A 14,610-nucleotide genomic window follows, 5' to 3' on the forward strand; every position below is an offset into this window, starting at 1 on the left:
TAACAAAAGTGAATGGATTTATAGCCAGCTCACCCAACACAGAGATGCCAACCGTTACGGATTCGCCGTATTTGTTCCGATTTTATTCCTCCAATTACGGTGTTACGGCAACAATAAAAAGGTTACGGAAAAAACAACTACAATACATGTGTATTGTGTATTGCTTTGCTGTGCATGTGTATATATGCGTGTATTGTGTATTGTGCATGTATATGCGTGTATTGTGTATACATGTATCGTGCATGCAGCGTGTGTGTGGCCAACGGTAAACCAACGGGAGTTTCTCTACTATAATTTATAAACGCGCGCACTGCCTACTACGTTCATTGAGTTATGCTTTTATCAAGGCTTTCTGATTAGAATTATCGATATCCTGGCCAATCAATGCGAGCGACAAGTTCCGAACGCACGCACGTAGACAAGCACAAATCAGCGGCACGAATCGCGGTATAATAGCGACTGGTAAATACGACTGTAAAGATGATGACGTCATCCAAGATGGCAACTTACGATGACCAACGAAGGAATCGAGGATGACTAAGTTTCAATCATCATTTGAAAGGAATTAGCGGTAACTGTGGTCTAAGGTACGATGTTTCTGAATTTTATATATTTTCTCGTAAGTTTGGATGTAATTATTTTTTCATAATGTGACATTTGATGTACCAAAAACGATCCGAAAATCGGGTTTCCGCCGAATGTTGGATCTAACGTTACTGCTGCATGCTGATACGGAACTCAGGGAGCTCCGGCCCGAAAAGCGGGCCGGAGCTCCTTGGGTTACGTACGTATCAGCTAGCCCAGAGCTCCCTGGGTTAGCTGATACGTTGTCTTAATGTACGGGCCAACAACTCTTCAGTCTATGTATTGGTGAGTGGAGCCAACGCGGTTCAGCTGAACAACCAAAATACAGAGACTGAAGCTTTTGGTCTCGCGTTCTATGAGAAACACACAACTAACTACCGTCAGTTTTTCAAACCTAATTGACTTCAAAGTCATCGATCACAACAAGGTAAGAAGCCACTTGGTCCTCCCCCCCCCCCCCCCCCATCCCTAAATTTGAGGTGGGGGCAGACCCCCCCCCCCCTCCTATTTTTTTTTTTTTTTTTTTTTTTTTTTTTTTTTGCTTGCTTGTCCAATTTTTTACCTGTGACATGTGTCCATCCCAAAATTAAAGGTGGACCCCCCTAAATTTTTTTTTCTTGGACACTGCTCCGGCCCGCGATGAGTTTCAGTATTTTTGGAGGACACCTAGTGGCATCCCTGTATAAACGATGCTACTTCGCGGGATGTTCCTGAGAAACTCCCATTTGTTCCTGACAAATATGGTAAATATTCCTGACAACCATCCCTTTAGGTTGGCATCTCTGCCAACATGCCTACAAAATAGAATAGTGTTAGTAACTCATCTAGGTTGCACATTATCTAAATGCAGTATACATTCTGCGTGCATACACACATCTCTGAAGCACCATAATGTCTTCCAAAACAGACATTATGGTGATAATGGATCGTTTCCTCTAACAATAACACACCATTGAAAATGGTTGAGGAGAACTTGGTTTTGGCACACAAAGGAAGTCAGGATCCCAAAGACTGGAGATTAGGCTTCCTTTGATCCCATGGAGGGAACCAATTTACACCTGAGTTAATCCCAGTGGGTCTATTGACTGCAGCTATTGTGTGGGTTGTGTAACATGACCCCAGCAGATCTCGTCTTTGTTAACGATAACAATAGCAGCCCCATGTTGAAGAGCCAATGTCAATAATGTGTTTACAATAGCTTGGAAGTTCATTCACTTGCCAGTGATATTGCAGTTACAAAAAATGCACATGCCTTTATGCACATTCGTTGTGTATACTCTGTATAATTATGTACAAGTGCAGTATTATGTATCAAAGATATTCAGGCAAGCAATAACAGCAATGAAAATTCCAACAAAACGGACACTGAATATGGCTGCCAGCTTGTCATCACATTTTTTTTTTTTTAAATGGAAGTCTTTCATAGCCATAGATGGTGTAGTTAATTTCGTTTTTCAAGATAGAGAACTGAGAGTTACATATAGGACATTGTATCAATAATAGTATTAACAGTGTAAATTAATACAGAGCACACAAGGTTCAAATGCACTCATGGTACTAGGTCAGCAACAGGTCTATTAAATATAAACAAACTACATGTACAATGTAAACAAAAACTACCAATTGACCTAAATATACACTGTGCTTAAAGTTACAAACACTTACTAGTATACTATTTTGTATCTCTAATCACAATCATATTCAAATCATTTTCTCCACAAAATTTATTTAAAATATTCTGTTTATTTCAGAAAATAATTTTTGTATTATATTGGATGGCTCAGAATGGAATACCAGAAATATTCCACGAGTTTGGACAAATATTCACGAATCACAGATTAAATTGTCAGTGAACGGGGCAGCTAGAGGGCACTGGGTTCCGCATGATGATGGGCTGATGGATGGGTTGGGGTGAATGAAGCAGATGTGAAATTATTATTCTTACATTGTACTTGTTCATGGTTCTTGTGTAGTATTTACATGTATATAAATCTCTATAAAATCTCATTTTTTCCATTGTAAAAGAGAACTGTTGCTCGGCTAGCGCCATGAGCGTCTACTTACGGGTGTGTGCGCTCTACAAATATACACTATTATTATAATTATTATTATGAGTGGAATATTGGCCCTCACGAGTGGAACATTTCTGGTTGTCCATGAAAGAAAGCCATCCAATATAATTTTCATCTATCCATCCCCCCCCCCCCCCCCCCAAAAAAAAAAGTGGGAGAAATTTTATTGGACAAGTCATTATCACTTGCCTTATTATGGCATCATCACTTCGTAAGATCAGATTTGGTAATTGACATGCGACTTACATGTAGTTCATTATGATGTCATTGAATGTCATTGTTCTCTATGTATATATTTGGTTCAATTCCAAAGAACATGTATGTTGGATGATGGGGATTAAAGTACACTTTGATCTCTTATTTTATGTCTTCAGGGATTGTGTTTACTAACATTGATGATGATCCAGATAGCAGTTACATTCCTCCTCTGCTAGACTACAAGATCCGCATGGACTCTGCTTTCAGTGAAAGTACCACAAGGATCATGGATGGGTAAGTAGCACTCAGATGGTAGTGTAACCATTGTTACTGCTGATTTTGATAAATAAATGTCATCAAACTTCAATGTGATTAATTTTTGGCTTACATGTAGATTTCATGATATCGCAAAGAGGTTTTAAAAGTACTGAATTAAGATCTTCAATGTATATCATGGAAGAAGATTATCATTCTTGATGCAATTTAATCATTATAATTCCGTAAACTGTATTTAATGTTATATTGATTTGTAATCATATATTTTAATTACCTGTATTTGTAAATTGACCCCTTTAGCCTTTGCTGCTAGTCAATATTTCCAATATGAATAAAATGAATGAATGAACTAATGAATGGATGAATGAATGAACGAACGAGTGAATGAAGTTACAAATGAATGAATTAATATAGGAATGGATGAATGAAAAAATGAACTTACTAACAAATGAATAAACGAAAGAAAGAAAGAACGAACGGTATGATGACATTTAACCTTGATTTTCAAGGCATGAAATCATTGTTTGTTTTGACATCTTTTGTTTAGCTGAATGTGTAATCACATCTATTAACTTCCATCTCAGGTACTGGACTCCAGGCCCAAGGAAGGGCATCAGAGATAGGAAATACTTTGAGAGTGGATTCATCTTCATCCAAGATATCCTGGAGCAAGCAATCATCAAAGTGAAGACCGGGAAAGAAGACCTCGGAGCAGGAATGTACGTCAAGCAGTTCCCATATCCATGCTATATCAGTGATCTGTAAGTATAAATCTGGTTTGAGGAATCATCATAACCATTTGGTTTGTCTTGTCTTCCCATTGATGCCCACTGTCTTATAAGTTTATTATTATGGCGAGTTGAATAAGGAATATCAGTTAAGAAGACATCTGTCCTCCATGACTCAAGGCTAGTATCATCCCCCTAATCTGCCTACTTTCTTAAATTTTTTCAGTTATTTCTATTTCTTTTTTCTTTTTAAAACTCCATGTTGTGGAATTAGAATATGATGAGGTGACATGGGTTAATATCCACTTGGTCTAATTCCAAGGGTGCCATTGCAATAAAAAGTTATAACTGCCATCCAATGGTAACTATCATGAAATCTTTGATTTTGATTGGTTGTTGAGCATTGTTACCATGGTAATTACGATTGGATGGCAATATTACTATAATCCCAAATTTTATAACAGTCTTATTACTCCTTTGCCGTATTTCATTGAATGGTCTAATCAGATAAACAAAAATAGGATCATGCCAAGTTAGTAGGAAGTGAAATGGACATACATGTAGCCTCACTGAAGATAAGATGAAATCAAAGATTTGTTAAGATTAACTGGACTTCTGTTAAAAAAATGAGATGACCTGTAATGAAAGATTAATGGTAAATTAGGTCAGTCAATATGAAATTACACTGTATGATGATGATGATGGGGCTTATCAATAGGGTTCACTGGTTCGCTGGCTAATGGTAGAGATGGTGATGATGGCAATGATGTTGATGATGGTGGAAGCGCTGTGGTGTAGCGGTTCTGACTCTCGCCTTGTAATCAGAGGGTCGTGTGTTCGAATCCCGCTATGGCCTAGCGTCCTTTGGCAAGGCGTCAATCCACAATTTGCCACTCTCCACCCAGGTGTTAAATGGGTACCCGGTAGGATGCGAAAGCCTATGTAGTATGCCTAGCAATTGAGTCTTGGAACTCTTGTTGGAATGCTCCACAGGGAGTGGAGAAGGTGCATACATTGTATGCGGGCATGCAAGTATCCGATGACCGGGGTAATAATATATCCGTAAAGCGCTTAGAAACGTCGTTTCGATGTGTTAAGCGCTATATAAATGCGGAATATTATTATGGTGATGATGATGATGATGGCGATGATGATGACAATGACGATGACAAGATTGATAATTATTACTGTGATTGTCTTCCTATTGCTAACCCTGTGTTTTCTCTATCCAGGTTCGTCCAATCCTTATCTGGAGTTCTGCCTCTCTTCATGATCATCTCCTGGATCTTCTCGGTGGCGATGATCATCAAGGGTGTCGTCTACGAGAAGGAGAGACGTCTCAAGGAGGTGATGAAGGTGATGGGGCTTAGCAACGGGGTTCACTGGCTGGCGTGGTTCATCGATAGCTTCCTTGTTATGTTCACCAGCTGTGTGCTCCTGGTGCTGGTTTTGAAGGTGAGGATGGGGATGATGATGCAGGCTGTGATGATGTTCTTGATGATAATGATCATAACGGGGGTGATGATGATGATGACGATATTGGAGGTTACGATGAAGCTATTGACGATGATGATCAGAATAATGATGGTCGAGGTGGCAGTGGTGATGATTTTAATGTTAATTAGGGTAATGGTGGTGATGATGGTGATGATGATGATGATGATGATGATGATGATGATGATGATGATGATAATGAACTTGATGGTGGTAATTTTTGGGATGAGGAGGAGTATGATGATGATAATGATGTCGAAGATGATGATGGTGATATTGGGGATGATGACAATGATGAGGAAGGGGGATGATGTTGATGATAATTATGATAATGATGATTAAGGATGTTGATTATGATGGTGGTATTTGTCAGAAATAGTGATAATTGTTGGTGATGGTGATGATGATGCTGCTGTTTTAATGTTGATTGATAACGATTCTAACAACTTAAGTGCCATTAGCGTCTCTGGACGGTGTTTGCGCTCAATAAGACATCAGCATTATTATAATCATAAAATCATGGATCTAGTATATTGACCAAAGACACTAATTTACATTTCCTTTCTTCTTCCAGTATGGAGCGATCATCACCTACTCTGATGGAGGGATCGTCCTCCTCTTCCTGGTCTCCTTCTGTATCTCTACCATCATGCTGTGTTTCCTCATCAGCGTGTTCTTCTCCAAGGCCAACCTCTCGGCTGCGTGCGGAGCGGTCATCTTCTTCCTCACCTACGTCCCTTTCACCCTGGTCATCACCTGGGATGCCTACTTGACCAGAGGAGCCAAGTTTGGTGTGGTGAGTTTGGATTCAAGGCCCATTTTCTGAAGTCCAGTTCAATTTAACTCTTAAAGGACTGGGCGCTATTTGAGATGTATTGACGACGGCGGGGGGGGGGGGGGGGGGGGGGGGGGTCATGATGGCCCCCGTTCGCGCGATTGTGTCAAAATTTGGCTCGCACATTCTTTATTCTTTATTACATAAACTACAAGCCATTATAAGAAGAAATTCCCCCAAAAATTATTTTATTTATTATGAATAAAATATGCATATATTTACACCAATTTCACTCTAAGTTTTCATTTTTTTCCCCCAGATGTCATCTTTGTAATCTTATTTAAAGATTTTCTACAAAGAAAAATTGCAAAAGCCAAACCTTTACTGTATATACCATCATGGCTAGACCCAACCGGTCTGCTGTCAAGTTGGTTAACACTTATTTTGAAAGTAAATACTTTTTAAAATATTAATAAATTGTAACTTAGAAAATGCAAGACACACTCAATAGCAAATTCAATTCACTCCCAATTCATGTTCAATATCATACATCATAATTGAAACTGATTAGTTTGGTACTACAAAATTTGATTGGCACATCTACTTTAGTCATTGGCTATTACTGATGCCCCTTTTCCTAGATATTTTTTTCAAAAATACTTTTGAAATGTATTATTTCATATGGTTCTATTAAAATACACTTGGTGTTTCTATTTTTTTTTTTTTATGCATGCATGCTAGCAAATGAATTGGGTTGATATTGATTTTTAAACGAGCAATTAAGCAGATTTCCAAACAAGACACAATTTCATGCTAGTCTTCACTCCTGACCTTGCCTGACCTATCTCTTACAGTCTCTGCTGAACACCATTGCCTTTGGCTACGGCTCTGTCTACCTCTCCCTGTACGAGGTCCAAGGAACAGGTGTCCAATGGAACAACATCAACACCAGTCCCTTGAATGGGGAGCATGGCTTTACGTTCATGCAGGTCTTAGCCATGATGTGGTTGGATGCGTTCATCTATGGGCTTTTGACGTGGTATATTGAAGCTGTAAAACCAGGTAATTTATTTTTCTGCAAAATATTAAGATGCTAGAAGTTACTAGGCTTTTTTTCGGGCAAATCCCATCCATGATGCATTGAGCTTGCGTGATATTAAAGTTATTTCGATATTTTCATTCACACGTACAGGTACAATGTATGTGATTTAACATAATACACTTTTACATTGAAACTTTAAATTCAGGCATAGTTTAGTAAGAAAATGTATTGTTTAATTGTAATTTTACTGGAGTAGAGGATAATATTCATGCAATATTCATACAAAAATATCTTCACCCATCTTCAAATAGCATCATATATTTCAACAAAGATCTCATTAATGAACATAAAAGCTCAAAAAGGTTTTCCTCTAACTATTGAATGTAAGAAACTTTTTATTCTACTTTGAATTTGAAAATTAAGAAATTACTCTTTGTTTAAAGTAGGTCTTTGCCAATGAAAATTTAGTGAATCGACTTGAATTAAATTAAAGTGAATAGAACAACCATTTCAAATAAGAATATGATGTACATGTAAATGATTTTTTTTAATCTACATTGTACATGTATACCACAGTAATATTTGTTTTATACAACAGCACCATTCTTTTGTCTTTGTGTTTCAGGCCAATATGGAATGCCCAGACCATTTTACTTCCCGTTCACATACAGCTACTGGTTTGGGCATGGTAAATCTAAGGATATGGATGGAGAGCGTATTGATATGAGTCATGCAAGGTTTAGAGGTGGTAAGTTTATACAATGATACAAGTATCTTATGTTTCCATATCAGGAGATGTATTGCAATGGAGGCTTCATGGCATGATACACATCAAATTCTCTCTTTGAACATGATTGGTTCTGAAAAGATCTGCTCACTCTTGACGTTTCCATAAGGATGTTTTCACTTTCCTTAGAAGAATAATATGTAATTATATAGCACTTAATGCTTCTAAGTGCTTTACATTGTAATTATTATGACCCTGGTTATCAGATTCTTGCATGCCTGCACTAAGTGCGCAGTTTCTCCACTCCCTGGGGAGAATAAGTGCATACTTTTCAGGACCAATCATTTAAGTCTTCTAAAGTAGACTTCAAACTTCTTATCTAAGGTCTGTAATTATTCTTTGTTGGTGCTGCATACAATCATGTAATTACCCTTTTCGTTGTGCATTGTACTTATTGAAGTTATGGAATGATTTGTGTATGGTCATCATATCTTACAGCACCCAACTCTGACTTTGAGGCTGATCCTGCCCACCTACCCCTTGGTGTGGCCATCCGTCATCTCCTCAAGATCTACTCTACCGGTAAGAAGCTTGCTGTAGACAACCTCAGTGTGAACTTCTATGAAGGACAGATCACCTCGTTCCTGGGCCACAATGGAGCCGGCAAGACCACGACCATGTAAGTCTTCTCCTGCAAAGTACTCCAAACCTTCTACAAACCTTGAGGTTTGCTGGAAAGCTTTCTTCCACTCCTGTGGACATTTTGAAGTAAAGTTATCATTTATTATTATCACTGGACCGAAGACTCCTGCTTCAGACGTGACAACACCACCTTCAAGTTGGTTATCTGTTCTAAACTGAACTTGAACCCATCCATGAAAATTGTCTGTAATGATGTAATTATGAAATGATGCCACGACTTCCAAACTGTACATTGCATCTACTTGTAACTAATGTGATATACTAATGTGAGTACAAGATGAAAATGATTGTTTTTTATTTGCAACATACACACAATTTTTTGACCGGGTCTTTTCCACCCTATTAAAGCTACATGTACAAACCCTACAAAATCAAGTGATTTTCACCAAATAAATGTAGTAGCAAGGTTGTAGCAACTGCCTCTTTGATATGTGTTCCTAAGATTGGTTAACAATTTTTTCCAACTGTGTACCTCGTAGGTCTATATTGACTGGTCTGTTCCCGCCAACGGAGGGCACGGCTTACATCTATGGGAGGGACATCCGTACCAGTATAGATGAGATCAGACAGAGTCTAGGAATGTGTCCACAGCATAACGTCTTGTTTGATAGGTGAGACTGCAGTTACTTGAGATTGGTCGAATTTGAGCTTGGCTTTTTGTTCTCAACTTCTGTTGAGATGCCAATATTTTCCCTTATGCAGTTATTGTAACATTATGTGTAAAAATCCCATCATCAATTTTGGGAAATTTATTTAAGTAATGATAATAATATTAAAAACTTGATTTTCTTTGCAAAATGTCCCATCATCTCAATCCCTCAAAATTATTAAATGTTGTTTTCAAGTACAAGATTAGCATTCTTATGTCATGTACATTGTACCTATAATTCGCACTATAATTCTTTCAACATCATTTTCTCTTTATTCATCTTTACTTTTGTGTTTGATTTTTTTCTTCAAATAATAGATCATTTTCATATGTTGATTATACTTCAAATTTCATGCTTAATTAATGATTTGAAAATGACACTAATTAAATGTATGTCAAATGTTTTAACCCAAGGTTGACTGTAGCGGAACATCTTTGGTTCTATGCCCGTCTCAAGGGTGCTACTGCTAATGATGTTGCCATAGAGATGGAACAGATGTTACAGGACTTGAATCTACCTCATAAGAGAGATGAATACTCTGCCAACCTTTCAGGTACATTGGAATGTAATATGCAATATTTCTAAAATGATAATTTTTGGAATACAATGTGTACAGTACATGTGATATAATGTGTATGGGCGTAAATTATTTCTACTCCTTGTACAGTAGTTACTTGGAGGGGAGCATTATATCTGGATACTTATTATAAAGATATAGTGGGAAGTTTTTAAGGAATAGTGCTTCAAAGGTTAAGCTTAAACATTCAACATTTTCAAGTAGTGAATATTTTCAATCATGAAATTAACTAAACCTCTTTAACGACTATTGAAAATATAATTTAGAGTGTTTTAAAATATTTGTAGAAGTTATTCTTGCATTCAATAACATAGACAGGTCCTCTTGACATGTACAATTGTCCTTCAAGATGGTTATATATAGAGATACTGCACCTACTTATACAAATCTTGAGATATCATATTCAACGCATGCTCTCTCGATATATAACTCTGCATTGAAATACATTATAATTTGTGAAATTCCATGTTTGTATGGAGATCGAAGACCTCAATTTGTATTAGCCGACAATGCATTATATTTTGTAAGTGCATGACGATCAATAACGGTCTTTCTCAATCGTAGGTGGCATGAAAAGAAAACTGTCCATAGCCATTGCCTTCATGGCTGGCTCTAAGACAGTCATCTTAGACGAACCTACTGCTGGAGTAGATCCGTATGCTAGGAGAGAGATCTGGGACCTTCTCAGCAAATACAAGACAGGTAGGAAATAATACAGCTTTTGTATTACTTAGTTGTAATAATAGTATTATGCCTGTATCTGGGAGACACTGTTTACCTATACATCTGTAAATTTAGGTCTCACATTTTGGTATTAATGTTTACAGGTCAACCACTATCCTTTGTTTCCATCTTCCCTTATATGAATGTAGCATTCAGAATACAAACGTTTACTGAATGAATGAACGTGCTTCAAACTTCAAAGGGAATAATACACATTTTGATTAACATTTACAAAAGCTGATTTCAGTCATGTTAATTTTATTTTGCTGCATGTGATGTATGTTTGAAATTATCTTTTTTGTAATTGTATTGAAGGAAAGCTGCATGTGACGTATGTTTGAAATTATCTTTTTTGTAATTGTATTGAAGGAAAGCATGAAAACTGCAATATGAAATTAAATCTACAAAATGTTCCTCATGAAATGAATATGCTTGCAAACTGTTATCCTCTCAGGCCGAACAATCATCATGTCCACGCATCACATGGATGAGGCGGACATCTTGGGAGATCGTATCGCTATCATCGCTAAGGGCAAACTGAGATGTTGCGGAACGTCTCTGTTTCTCAAGAGTCATTTTGGCTCTGGGTATTACCTGGTGCTGACAAAGAAGACTGGAGAACATGGGCTCAGTAGGAATGTGGATGATGATGTTGCACCGGTAGGTTTTCTTTGTTATCCTCTCTTCCCATTTTATACAATGTTAATTTGTTGATTCCATACAGTCCTCCTCAATGTTTAAGATCTTCTGATTCAAAATTGCTTGCAGTTCCTAAATCCAAGAAATCATTGGGGACCGGTCATTCCCACATGCTGGACCATCCTTGTGGAATCAGTTGCCATATTCCATCCGGAATATTTCAAATATCGATAATTTCAAAATTACTCTAAAAACCCATTTGTTTAAAATTGCCTTCCAGTAGTTTCCTCTCATTGTCAATGTGGATTGGTGCTTTAGAAATTATGATTTCCCACCTCCTCATCCTCTTGCTCGCCTCCTCCTCTTTCTTCCCATCCTTCTCTTCTTCTTATCCTCATCCTTCTTGTCCGTCTCCCCCTTTTAATAAATCATCAAAAAGTAGACTTTTTTAAATGAATCCCAAAACTTTTGTATTAGGTATTTCTTTGAAAGTTACTTAGATTTTGATATCCTTGCTGTGTCATACTTGTAATTAGTTTGAATAGTTACTATTAAAACCATTGGTAATCAAGCTTGTGAAATATTCAATGCTAATTCTAGATGAGTAATTTATTGATATATATATATATATATATTGTTCCGTATAGCTTAATCTAAACCCTGATGATAAGACCGATGGTGATGTGATCCATGCCGAGAAAGCAAGCGAAGCTGGAGATGTACCAGGTAACAAATTCAAATATTGGAAATTTTAAAGAATTTTTTTTAGAAATAATGAAAAATCAGCAGGAGTCTCTCAATGCATGTATTCCTTTGAAGGAATACATGTAAGTTATTATGTCTTGGGTCTGGGGAAATTCAAATCATACATGTAGGTAGTCGCATGTGGTTTTATGATTTAGTTGACTATGTGCATGTACATGCCCTCTTGATGTAAATTTATTTCTGAATTACATTTATCATTCAGGTTTATTGCGAATGCTTCAATAACATTGTCCTTAATGCCAGATGTTAATTTATTTTGTTGTTATCAGACCTTGGATATCGGGAATCTGTTAACTTTATTGATAAATAGTCATCTTACAGTTACAATTTTGGAGTTGCAATAGTGCTTCAACATCTATTTTTCTTGATTACCAGATCTTGGGTATTGCAGCGTGGCCGTCATCACAGCCTTCATCAAGAAGTTTGTTCCCAAGGCAACGGTGGCTGAGAACATCGGCACCGAGATCTCCTACCAGCTCCCTCTCTCATCGGCTCGCAATCAGATGCTCTCAAAGTTATTCAGAGAACTAGAGATGAACATGGATAAACTTTACATCAGCAGCTATGGCCTCTCTGATACGTCATTAGAAGAGGTTGGTTTCTAAGAGAGGTCAAATTGTGTTTTGAACAGTTTAATCTATTAAAGATAGGGCATGTAATGTAAATTCCACAAATTCCTATTTTGTAATGATGACTGAAAATATTTTACTTACATCAGGCAAGAAGCTTTTATGCAATTGTTTGCAAACATCAGTTAAATGTGCATCACTTTCCATCGTAGCAAATCAATCCATAATTTCTGTTGCAAGCAAGACTTACATGTACTGTATGATTGATTTTTAGACCTACATGTAACAAAAACTTGAAATAGATTGCAAGTTCTTAAGAATAAGTATGTGAATTTGAAGTAAGACCAACTGGGCAGTAAACTTAATGGGGACTAGACCAAGAGGGCATTAGATCAAGTGTAGCTAGACCAAACAGTACATGTATTTAGACCAATTGATAGCAGGCCAAATAGATTCAGCCCATGTGATATTAGACTATTCGAGAGGTTCCATGACATTTACTTAGGTGACAATATGTTCTGATGGAAGATCTGCACGTTGAGATAAACAAAAATACCCAACCTCCAAAACGTAATAAAGCTGAATCCTTATCTTTATATTGCTCTGAACAGAAAACTCTATTACAGTCCTAATTCTAACCCTATGCCCACTAAGGTGTTAAGACCAGCGCAAATGTCGAAGGAGCAAGTGTCGTGTAATCGTCTGAGAAATGTACCAACTGCTTGTAGACGAAGTGAATATAGACCCATTTTAGTGTACATCGTTATTTATTTGAAGTAATATAAAGAGGGCTTCTTGTAATCTTCCGATTAGGTGTTCTTGGCCGTGACAGAAGAGAATGAGATGGTAGACATGGAGCCAGGCTGTACCGACATAGCAACAGATGGAGGCAGGTTGCCACGCCCATTCATGGGGAGGGGTAGCATCAGGAGGAGGCATTATAGAATGCCATCGGCATCTTCTATCAATCTTAGCATCACTGATGAGAACCAAGGGCTGCTGGCAAATGATGGTGAGTTGATGGTGGTGGGTTTGGTCATGATGGTCAAGATGGTCATGATGAGGAGGAGGAAGAGAAAGGAAATTTTTAATGATGGAGATGATGACAATGATTGTGAATATCATATTAAAGGAGAAAGATGATTGTGATGACAATTATAATTGTTTTGATGATGATGATGATGGTGGTGGTGGTTTTAATAATGTCGATAATGAGTATGGTGATCATAAGGACAAGAATAGTTATTATGACAATGATGATGATGATCATGTTGATCATGATGATCATGATGATGAAATACATGGTCAAAATTATTATTAAGAAGATCTTTATTAAAAAATGCAATTGTTTATATTGATCATAATAGATAATCATGATAAACAATCATTCATATTATTATATGATAGGTTTATACCATCATAATTATCAAATATCTTCAACTATCCATATTATTTGGCATATGTAGTGGCATACCTAGTACATTTAGTCCCTAATCACATATTCCATCCAATATTCCAACCTTTCATATATCTAGTTACCGATGCTGTCCACCAGGAGGCCATGGCCCAGCCTGCCCAGACGGAACCAGCCCGGGACGTTACTCGAGACGGTGGGGATGCTGGAGAAGATGATCAGAATTCAACACCCATGACACCATTCCAGCGAGAAACCATGCAAACTCAAAAAGGTAGTAAAATGATGAGTCATTAGCCAATGTTGTTTATGTTTCACCATGAAACCGTGCAAATCAAATCAAGTGACAGCATTCATGGAATTTAGTAGTAAACATGTTTGTATCTTCATACTCAATGGCCCGTATTCTGAACTCGAGTTTAAATTAAGCCCTGGTTTATAGTTGTGGTTTAACTATGGAAAGCCAATTGGAGCAAAAATCCCTTACAGGACACATTCAATTTATTAACTCATATGACACCCAAATTGTTCATAAATGTCTGGGAATGATAACTGAAGTATCTTTCTTCATTATGAAAGCAAAAGGAAACAAAAGAGTAAACATAAAAAATATATAATATAAACATAATTTTTGAATTTTTGGCACCCTATAATTTTAGCAGTTAGTTAGACCA

The 14,610-nt window shown here is 37.2% G+C and overlaps 1 protein-coding gene across 2 annotated transcripts in view; it reads left to right on the forward strand.

Moving 5' to 3' along the window:
* The window catches only part of LOC129270858 (phospholipid-transporting ATPase ABCA1-like), a 67,451-nt gene that overhangs the window by 29,379 nt on the left and 23,462 nt on the right, over positions 1-14,610 (forward strand). For both annotated transcript variants that reach the window (XM_064106841.1, XM_064106842.1), the window contains exons 15-29: positions 3,032-3,149; positions 3,716-3,892; positions 5,092-5,314; positions 5,928-6,149; positions 6,983-7,190; positions 7,796-7,918; positions 8,396-8,576; positions 9,079-9,210; positions 9,663-9,802; positions 10,391-10,528; positions 11,004-11,209; positions 11,836-11,914; positions 12,329-12,546; positions 13,336-13,534; positions 14,058-14,210. In XM_064106841.1, coding sequence (XP_063962911.1) covers positions 3,032-3,149; positions 3,716-3,892; positions 5,092-5,314; positions 5,928-6,149; positions 6,983-7,190; positions 7,796-7,918; positions 8,396-8,576; positions 9,079-9,210; positions 9,663-9,802; positions 10,391-10,528; positions 11,004-11,209; positions 11,836-11,914; positions 12,329-12,546; positions 13,336-13,534; positions 14,058-14,210 — 2,517 coding nt within the window. The remainder of the gene's footprint in view (positions 1-3,031; positions 3,150-3,715; positions 3,893-5,091; positions 5,315-5,927; positions 6,150-6,982; positions 7,191-7,795; positions 7,919-8,395; positions 8,577-9,078; positions 9,211-9,662; positions 9,803-10,390; positions 10,529-11,003; positions 11,210-11,835; positions 11,915-12,328; positions 12,547-13,335; positions 13,535-14,057; positions 14,211-14,610) is intronic.

This window comes from Lytechinus pictus, chromosome 11 (genome assembly GCF_037042905.1).
Source record: "Lytechinus pictus isolate F3 Inbred chromosome 11, Lp3.0, whole genome shotgun sequence".
NCBI lineage: Eukaryota > Metazoa > Echinodermata > Echinoidea > Temnopleuroida > Toxopneustidae > Lytechinus > Lytechinus pictus.